Below are 10,403 nucleotides of genomic sequence, written 5' to 3'. Positions count from 1 at the left end.
CCTTTAGTGTAATAAAATAGTACTTGTACTTCTATATTCATGAAACACGAGTACTGATACTTGATTTAAGTAGTTGTAGTTAAGAATACTTAAGTACTTTTATGTACATTGAAGACGAAATTATGAAGAAAAAAAAAATAACTTATTTCCCTTAAAAATGTTTTAAAAACATTAAACATAATCATCAATTCTAATAATTGTCAACATAAAAAAATCTTCCAACAAAAATCAAGCAGATGAGAAAATCCCAATTATTTTTTTAATTTATGTACATGTATGTAAATAAAGCCAAAATTTCATTGATATATTTAAGTCAATTAAGAATTTGTATTCAAGTTTCAAGGTTTTATTAAATATACTCTACCTTTATTTGATTTATGAGGCTTATATTGGTCTTGATATTGCCTTTCAAATAAAATCACAATTTCTCATTTTTTTATTATTGTAACAATCAATTTCGGATACTTTAAGTGCAATTTGTAGCGCAATTAAAGGGTTAATAGAATAATTTGTGGATAGAAATTGACGATAATTTGTCAATGAATACTTGAAATTAATAATTTTTTTAACTATGAACTAATAATTATCTAGATGCGTCAGAGGAGAAGCGCGGGGCTTCCCTTGGGCAATATTAAAAGATGTAATTCTTAATTTATGATGATTCTATTTATCTGTCGTCTCCATCTGGACGATAAATTGACTTCTTTGAAGGAATTTATTAGCTAGCTTCGAGTAATTTACTTCTCATAATAAGAAGGCGAACTCATAAAATGGAATTGAGACAAAACAAATATATTCTTCATAATATTTGCATTTGTAATCAAATACATTACATGGACTTGAAAAATTACTTAAATACGACAAAGAAAGGTCTAATACTTGAACTTCAAATTTCCCTGAAGTACTTGTAGTTTCCCCCAGCCCTGGTATGTAGGTTTGAATCAAAGGAGACATCCAAAAAGAAAATGTTATCATCATCAGTAATTGACAAATTTAAAATATAAAGTATTCATATATTCGTACATTAATCGATTGACAATAATGTATTTTTGCTTATAGAACTCTTTTAAGTATATTGACATTATGGAACGATAAAATTATTTACAAGATGTAAGAAATAATTTTATCATGGTATAGAGAACGATCAAATATTATTCTTATTGACTAATTATACCAATCATTAAACTTATCAGGAGGGGGTGGCACACCAATCATTGGATTTAAAGGCTCTAATCTTGGTTTTTTAGCAGCTGTATCATCACTAGAGTCTTTAAAAATGTCTATACCTAGACCTTTGACAATAGTTTCTCTAATTTTTACATCAGTAACTTCATGAATTTCCACAAAATGTCCCATGATTCCACACTTAAAACAAACTTTGTCTTTTGACTTGCACTTTGAACTAGAATGTCCAACACGAATACATCTTGGACAAATCTCACTAGAAACTTTAGCAGAAGGACAACTCTCAGAATCCACAGGCCAATCTCCATCCATTCCTATGGCTGTAGGATGTTGAGCAAGAATAGTACGCCGTAATTCATCAAAAAGTTGCTTTGTCCCATAGAGTCCCAGTTTAAGAGGAGAACTTAGCTCGGGTCTTTTTGTGCCAAACCAATTTGTTTTAAAATCCATGTCACCGTCAAATTCAGTCTGTGTCTTTTTTATCAAGAATGGAAGATGCAGAATTTTAATTCTTGGCCAGGGAATAGTCTTAAGCGAATCTTTGACCAGTTCTTCCCAATGTAAATGTACTTCAACTATTTCATCATAGCCTCGAGGTGGTAAAACAACTATAACAGAATTAGAAGGAGATATATTCAGAATTTTTTGAACAAGAGACTTAAGTGTGCAGACTTTTGCATAGAGTATGGGGAAATTATGTTTTCTAACTTCTTCAAGACTTCCTTTTTTAAGATTTATAAGAGACTTTTCACGAAGATCACGGGCTCCAACCGATAAAACAAACGTACGAGACGCTGCTGGAAGAGGAACCACGATTTGTCCCCGTTTATCATCGAAGAGTCCAAAGAGGTTTTGTCCCTCTTTTGAATTAATACGAGCAGTTGGCATTTGTTTTTTAAGTGAGTCAAAGTCTTGGGATTCTTTGAAATTCTTCCAGAGTTCGTCCCCTGAAAAGAGTACATAAAGAAATAAGGAATTAGAAACTGTATGCTAGAAAGAAGAGGGAACAGAGCTCTAACCAATTAAAGAGAGTCCATTGGCCCATTCATATTCATTAATTACAGGCATTGGTTCGGGTTTTTGAGGAGAAGTTGCATGAACCTTGGGTTTAGTGGTGTTCGTACAGGATTTGTTAAAATTCGAGATTTGTTTCATGATTTTCTTCTGAGTGTCTGCACATTCAGAATAAAGTCGAATTAACTTGTCCACTTTCTGGTGCAAATGTTCATCCTGAAAACACACATTAAAACAATCATCTCAGTCAATGAAAACCCCAAGTTTTACTTCGCCCTAAAAGATAAATCACCTGACCAAACGCCGGCTTCTTCATTTTACTTATTTCATTTTCCAATGTTTGTATTCGATTTCCTTTAAGGGCAACATCCTTTTTAAGTCGAAAAACTTCCTTCTGTAGAATCATAGAATCCTCCAATACCTTAAGACGATCGGATATTCCCTTTAACAAGCTATAACAGTCAAATTCAACATGCTTATCCATTATGATTTATACCCCTCATATGACATATGAAGTTCCGTTCAAGTTGTGTTTTGAAATTAATCGTAAAGCCAAAATGTTTGGATATTTATTTACTTCAATAACAGGCATACCAGCCTTTTATATTCTTGACATTACTTACCCTCATGTAGGGGGGAATATATTTTTATGGTTAAAAGTTAGATGGCAAAACATAATTGACTTTGTACAATATCACTCACTTTTTATTTTATTAGCATTAGAGAATCTTCGACAAGTCACGTGTTACAATTAATGTCTCTTCCTCAAAGACAACATTTTTGAACTGAAATAATTAAGTTTTTAATTAAAAAAAACTTGAGTTGATTGAGTTTTTAAACCGGGGAGTTCTACAGATATTAATTATTATCTTAAAAATTTCTCTACAAGTCAATTACAAAAAAATGACGAAAAATGAAGTATAGACGGAAAATTTTATCTGTTAAAGTTAGGAATCATATTTTGCACAGTATATTATGGGACTATATATATATTCGGGGACTTACGACTTTTTTTTGACTCACAAAAACTTTGGACTTAGAGACCCAATTATCAGCCTGGGATATATATATAATAATATAAGTTTAATATGTCTGTGTCTATGGTTTTGCCCAAGGAAGGCGGTATAATATAGCAACTAGTAATGTGCCACAAGCAAAACTCGTAAATTGGTACTCGAGTTTTATTAAGTAAATAAAACAAGACACAAAAAATTGACTCGTGGGCATAAAAAGCCAAGTGTTACTCGGAACTCGTCAAAACTTGGAATTTCTGCTTTTCTTTTCGAGCCCATAATAACATGTAAATCTTCCAATACTGACTTCTTTTCTCTGTTAAATTTAGGATTTATGATCTCCCAGAGGTAATACTATGTCATGGACGTCTCGAGCATAGCTTTAGATGTCCATGATTATGACTATGTGTACTCTTAATTCCATTTCGTTTTAAAAGTAGTCTTTCGTTTGAATGTTTTAAGCCTAGTTGAAGTACTCGACATAGCTTGGAATTATGCAATTTATTAAGCCCACACTCAAAATTCATCATCAGAACAATAGACAAACGATAAACTTGGCTGAATTAATTATAGATTATTGAATATTTAATCTTGAATATATGTAGAATATCGACCATTCTACATATATTCGAATATTAAAATATGATTTTCACTCTGCTAGTAACAAATTCGTTTGGTGTATCCCTTGAAATTTAAGCTAAAACATAATCCCCATTCCTCTTGCAGTATTAGGGTAAATTAACTTTGTAACTATTATTTTTTTTGTTTAAATAGTAGTTACATCTTTAAATTAATTTATTGTTTAAAATTTTTATACATATCCGTACATTTCCGAAAGAAAAATTCATAACAGCTTCCTTTATTTAAAAAAGCGAGCCGTAGATGGAGTCTCCTTCAATTATGATTTATGTATTGTGATGCAATTTAATACCCCAACAACAAAAAAAAAACCCTCACTTTTCTCCTTAAAAAATATGTATTTAGCTGTGTTGTTGCGATATTTCATTCTTAATATTGAATGAATAAAAATAAGACATAAATAGAACATATATTTGAACCGTTATAGTTTATAATATAAATTCATATTTTTCTACTTCAAAATAAAAAACATATACCTACCTAATATAATTTAAAATAAATTGACTAACAATCTTCGTTTCTATATAAATGGGAAATACAATTTTTGTATTCCTCAATAATGGTGTAGATACATGTTGAAAGTTATAACTTAAAAAAATATTTTATATAATTTATCACATGACTGAGACTAATATAAGCCACTGAATCGATCAATAGTCCTATGTGATCTGGTCAAACTAACAGATGCCCTAGATGGGGCATATGAAGACAATCTACTGCTTCGACCTCGACTAGAAGCTTCATCACAAAGACTCTCTAAATACATAACATCTCCTTCGTCTTGAGAAGACAGACAATTGTTCTTTTCATTAAAATGTCCAATGAGTTTCTCAGGAAATAAAATACGAGCAACCTTAAGTCCTCCACTGAGCATGAATATGTTTGTATATCCTCTTTCTACGAGGGTTGTTGCTAATTTGGAACTTAGGGATTCATCCTCATCAATTACAACAATTATTTTCCGTTTACCTGGAACTAAATTGTGAGTATATTACATCTATGTTCCAAAAAATACGGAAAATAGGAATAAAAAATCTTTTAAGAAAGAGAAAAATATAATACTTTTAAATCTTAACATTGACTGTGATTCAAAGTTAACAGATCTTGTGAGTCGAGACATTGGGTAGTTTTCAGCATGAATTATAGATCCATTTTCGTTAAAATCATTTTCTGGTCGTACATCTAAAATTAAAAAGGGTCTTTCAAACTTTTCGTCCTCTTGGCATATTGATGAGCTGAGTTGACCCTCGAAGTTTGCTTCACTCATTAAATCCCCAACAGAAGAGAGTAAATCGGATCTAGAGCGAGTTGTGATCTGTTTTCGATGATCAACAACAGACTGAATAAGTTCACCATTGTTATTGTAAGGATTAGAGATTACATCCATATCATTGGCTAAACTACTTTCAACCTTAAATAAACAAATACATCTTGAATCAAACTAACTACATACAGCTTATTAGTATGGCTTGTTAATTGTTCAAAACACTTACCTCATTTCTTCTCTCACGATTGGATCCATTTAATTCCCTTTCTTGGATTTCTAATTTAGCAACTTCAACCATTAGCCTGACTAAAGCCATAATTTTGATTCTTCTAAATATTTCATCGGACCGAAATCTGTAAAATGTCCGAATTTCCTCCATTCTGTAAGTAATAATTAATAAATAATTATTCATTTCAAACTGAATAAAGTCTTTAATAGTAATAAATAATAACTAATAAATGATGATTACCTTTCAATCTCTTTGCGGATATTATTACCCGAATTAACAATAGACTCCACTCCAGCATATCGAGGATTTGGCTTAACTTTTTTGTCCATGGGAGATATTTTCTTGGGAGTGTGCCTTCGATAGCTCATGATGATGGGCCCAATTTGAATCCCTTAATTATTAATTCCTTATGATATATTATATTTTTACATAAATATTATTTTTTGATGACAATAGTGGAATTTATGAATTTTAAACCCAAGTACCACCGACCATCGTCACACCATACAGTCAGCTCTTCAGCTCCTAGTCGTTTTTATACCTCCTTTTTATCATGAGATTTTGAATACCAAGAATGAACCTCTACCTTAGCGACATCTATTCCCTATATTTTACAGCTATCTTCTTATCTATTTTTAATAAATAATATTTAATCGATATTACTTATACTAAGTTGACAAGTAAAATTCAATCCTTTTTCATTAAAAAGAAATAACTAAAGACGGATATAGATAGCAAAATTAGATTTATAAGTAATTTATTGTTTTTTATTAATATACATAATATCCTAAGTATCAATCATAATTTTTGTGTGTGTTTTGTGAGCAAAAGCGATTATTTAGTTGAAGAAATTAGAGTATAGTACAAAAATAAATGCATTAAAAAATGAAGAATAAAATATCTATCATAATTAGAATTATAATTTATATTGTAACGATTTGATTAACACTGAAGTGTTTATCCAGTTTTACCAATCATCTTTGTCATAATACATTTTGTTTCTGTATAATTTTGAAGACCATATTCACCCAACTCTCTACCAATTCCAGACTCCTTATAACCACCAAAAGGAATGGAAGCACAGAAGGTATTAAAAGTGTTAACCCTATTTTAATAATTAATTGCCATTAAATTCAATATAATACGTAATGATAGTCTTTCTTACCAAACAGTTCCAGCTCGTAAAGATTGCGAAATATAATGTGCTTTATCCAAATCATTGGTAAAAACACCAGCGGAAAGACCATAATTATTGTTGTTGGCTCTGTTTACTACTTCCTCCAAAGATTTAAATTTCTGAATAACTTGAACTGGGCCAAAGATTTCTTCTCTGCAAATTCTCATGTCATCTCCAACATCTGCGAAAACAGTTGGCTAATCAAACACAATCAGGAAAATTAAATTATTTGAAAAAATATGAGGGGATAAACCTGGACAAAGTATCCATGTCCATCTACACTCTTCCCACCAGCGACAAGTTTAGCACCATCATTATTTCCAAGCTTAATATAGTTTAAGACAGTATTGTACTGATCTTGATCTACTTGAGGTCCTTGAGCTGTATTAGGGTCGAAAGGGTTCCCAACCACACGTTTTTTTGCAAGCTCCACGGATTTTTCAACAAAGTCATTATAAATATTCTCTTGAACGAGGATCCGAGAGCCAGCACAACAAACTTGTCCCTAATAATATATATATATTTAAATAAATGAACGGTAAAATGTAGAAATTTATTTTTTCCTTTCTTCATTAAGTGGTAAAGAACAAATAGATTACCTGATTAAAAAATAAACCATTATGAGCTGTTGCCACTGCGTAATCAAAGTCTGCATCATCACAAATAATACTAGGATTCTTTCCACCAAGCTCAAGAGATACTCTTTTAAGTGTATCAGCCGCTTCTTTCTGAATAATTTTCCCAACTGCTGTGGATCCCGTAAATGCTATCTTATCAACATGAGGATGATTAACAATAGCGGCCCCTGCTGTATGTCCATAGCCTGGAATTATATTGACAACTCCGTCAGGAAACCCTGCTTCTTTAGTTAACTGAGCAATATACAATCCAGTCAGTGGTGTTTGTTCAGCCAACTTCATTACAACACAGTTTCCAGTAGCCAAAGCAGGTGCTAACTTCCAGGCCTGCATCAATAAGGGAAAGTTCCATGGAATTATCTGTCCTGCAACACCCACAGGCTCATGTCGAGTATATGCAAAAAAATTGCCATCAACAGGAATTACTTTTCCATGGACTTTATCAGCCCATCCTCCATAATAACGATAGCATTTGATAACGAGGTCTAAGTCCACGTAGTAGGAATCCTGGAAAGTTTTTCCATTATCGAGTGTTTCTAAGGACTAAAAAAGATTTAATGACTATACTTTAGTTATAAAAAGTGCAAAATATATAAATATTAAATGTAATATTATTATTACAGCAAGATATTCTCTGTCTCTTTCAATGAGATCTGCTAATTTGTAAAGAAGCCTTCCTCTCTCTGATGCATCTGTGTTTCTCCATTGAGATCCCAAAGCAAACGCATTTCTCGCTGCGGCCACTGCAATATCCACATCCGCTTTGTCGCCTTCTTGAACATCGCAAATCACTTTTTCAGTAGCAGGATTGATACTCGGAAAAGTTTTACCACTAACAGAGGAACGCCATTCATTGTTGATAAATATCTATAACGAAGCACAGAAGAAAAGTTCAAATCTTTAGTTATTAGTCAGACTCAGGTTATGTTAAAAACTAGTCTCAAAACGTATGAAAATTCGTACTCCAGCATGTTCGATGGATGGAGAGGGTTGAGGTTTGGGGGCTAAAGGAGGAGCAGCAAGTTTAGAGCTACTACTCAGAGCACGGCTCAAGAATAAGCTTCTTCCAATGCCTGACAACATAACAATTAACGACGGCAGTGTTATATATTATATTAAAATAATATCAGAACTAAAATTTTCAATATATATAAAAATATTGATACACAGTTTTTTTGTTTCAGCTTCTCCGTATTTACTAAAGCATCTTTCCTGTCTATAGCTTGCAGCGACAGCGTAGGGCAAGACTTCTAGAAAAATCAATATTTTGCTTAGCCGCATGAAAATGTAATGATGCCGTACAACTGAGAAAATAAAGATTAAAGTGATATTCACTGATAAACAATCAGTAAAATTTTATTTAGATTGTAGATATAAGTCATTATCGAACAAAAAGTTGAATTAACTTGAGATTGGATTTTCAATATTATAAATAATACATAATTTATTAATACCTGGAATTGAGATTTACATAATATATTATGTAACAAGTATCTATGATTATCCTCCTGTGTTATGGTTTTTTTTTTCACCTTTATTTCTGTGCAAACCATGTATCTATGTACCAGCCTGAACTATTCGAATCAAAGATGATGCAAAAAATATATTTAAATAGTACACTAAGTCTTAATATATTGTTATATTAAAAGCGTAGGTATATATTTGTCAGTAAATAGTAAATGGTGTGTCTCTTGACTCAAAAGAAATAACCTAGAAAATAGTCCATAGGACTTACTATCATGGATTACATTACATTTTTATAAATTTTAGGACAAAATAATTTTTATTACTAATCATTGTAGATTTCTATACTGCCCATGTCTGAAAAATTTATATGACAGGGGAACTTGAAATAAAGAAAAACTCCCAGGGAATAGAATTTACATAGGCAGTAATTACTGACGCTGTTAAACAGCTAAAATGTCGGAAGATCAAAATAGTTTAATTTGATCCCCTGATTCCAAAAATGAGCTTAATTTTTCTCTATCGTCCTCAGGGCCTTCAGACACGTTTTAGTTTTTTTTTTGGCTATTTTTAACATTCAAAGCCCTTTTAAGCTATTGAAACTTAAGATATGGATAAATAAGTTAAATATATTTCAAAGTGTAATAATAAAAGATTCCAAAACAATTTTTAAATGAATTTCTCATATTAAAAACTCGATTCAACTTAGTTTAAAGTTGAAAACGTTTTTATTTTATTTTAGAGGCTCATAATAGCTCCAAGATTTAAATAATGTATTAGAAGAGAGCAGCTTTGCTGTCATGGGTTTTCATTAGATCAGCTATAATCAGCTGTGACGAGGGAAGAGAAGAAAATAAACAATGACGTTGACAAGAATTACTCAGATGTCAATCCTCAAGTATAACAAGGACTTTCAATTATAACTCCGCAACCAATCTTGAAGGATACTCTCCGTCTTTTATGAGCAAACACAAATGTTTTATCAGGGTTTGAATCTAATTGAATGTAGTAGAAAAGGAAGTTCAATATATATATATATATATGTAAAAATAAGCCTATATATTTAGATAAATAATTATATTACGGTGTTGATAATTTTTGGGAGTAAAAAAATGAAAGCTGCACTTAGATGCACAAAATGATTTTACTACCCATAATTAAGTTATTAAAGGGAAAAACGAAAGTGACTATCAAATTAATGAGGATAATTATATACATTTCATTATTACTTCTGAAATGTATTTACTATGTATTGAAAGATACATATATAAATGCTGGAAGAATTAGAGTAAAGTAAATGGTTTACAATTTCTTCAATACAGTCTAATTATACTGTTGATTAAATTTAAGAATAAATGGTTGTGAAATACTTTGGTAATAGGCATAAAGATGTGTAATTTTTGTACCACAAACTGCCATAGTTAATTGGATTTGTGTGAAATAACTAACAAATTATAATATTTGTACCTCTTTTTAAGGTAGTCATTTTAAATGTAAGGCAAAGAAAACTTCTTGAATAATGAAAAAATGGATAGCTGCAATAAGAAAATAGTCTTTTCTTTTTGTAGAAGATATCGGATCAGTATACTTTGGTCAAGTTATGGCAGAGGAATGGAGTAAAAATGAGGTTAACTTTTTTACTCCATTCATCTGCCATAACTTGACCAAAGTATACTATACCCTATATCCACATATTCCATTTATTTTAGCACTATCATACTTCAAATAACTCGATATGACAGACGCTACAAATGATTATAATCATTAATAAGAAGAC

The 10,403-nt window shown here is 31.3% G+C and overlaps 3 protein-coding genes across 4 annotated transcripts; all 3 read right to left on the bottom strand.

Moving 5' to 3' along the window:
- Positions 1-992: 992 nt before the first annotated feature.
- LOC121129487 (uncharacterized) lies at positions 993-2,748 on the bottom strand. Its single transcript, XM_040725212.2, has 3 exons — positions 2,492-2,748; positions 2,205-2,415; positions 993-2,132 (listed from the first exon to the last, which is right to left on the bottom strand). Exons 1-3 carry the CDS (start codon positions 2,681-2,683, stop codon positions 1,165-1,167), a joined length of 1,371 nt encoding a protein of 456 aa, XP_040581146.1. The 5' UTR covers positions 2,684-2,748; the 3' UTR covers positions 993-1,164.
- Positions 2,749-4,169: 1,421 nt separating this feature from the next.
- On the bottom strand, positions 4,170-5,920 carry LOC121128990 (centrosomal protein of 41 kDa). Its single transcript, XM_040724619.2, has 4 exons — positions 5,588-5,920; positions 5,345-5,498; positions 4,914-5,262; positions 4,170-4,826 (listed from the first exon to the last, which is right to left on the bottom strand). Exons 1-4 carry the CDS (start codon positions 5,713-5,715, stop codon positions 4,480-4,482), a joined length of 978 nt encoding a protein of 325 aa, XP_040580553.1. The 5' UTR covers positions 5,716-5,920; the 3' UTR covers positions 4,170-4,479.
- A 155-nt stretch (positions 5,921-6,075) lies between these two features.
- On the bottom strand, positions 6,076-8,730 carry Aldh (Aldehyde dehydrogenase). Of its 2 annotated transcripts, none has more exons than XM_071893372.1 (6): positions 8,617-8,730; positions 7,784-8,029; positions 7,124-7,705; positions 6,778-7,029; positions 6,513-6,721; positions 6,076-6,452 (listed from the first exon to the last, which is right to left on the bottom strand). In XM_071893372.1, the coding sequence occupies exons 1-6, from the start codon at positions 8,713-8,715 to the stop codon at positions 6,305-6,307; spliced, it is 1,536 nt and encodes a 511-aa protein (XP_071749473.1). In that variant the 5' UTR covers positions 8,716-8,730; the 3' UTR covers positions 6,076-6,304. The 2 variants fall into 2 exon arrangements, with proteins under 2 accessions (XP_071749473.1, XP_040580552.1); XM_040724618.2 differs by having other exon boundaries at positions 8,126-8,618.
- Positions 8,731-10,403: the final 1,673 nt, after the last annotated feature.

Source organism: Lepeophtheirus salmonis, chromosome 14 (assembly GCF_016086655.4).
Source record: "Lepeophtheirus salmonis chromosome 14, UVic_Lsal_1.4, whole genome shotgun sequence".
In the NCBI taxonomy this organism is placed as follows: domain Eukaryota; kingdom Metazoa; phylum Arthropoda; class Copepoda; order Siphonostomatoida; family Caligidae; genus Lepeophtheirus; species Lepeophtheirus salmonis.
This window is presented reverse-complemented; position numbering and strand designations above follow the sequence as displayed.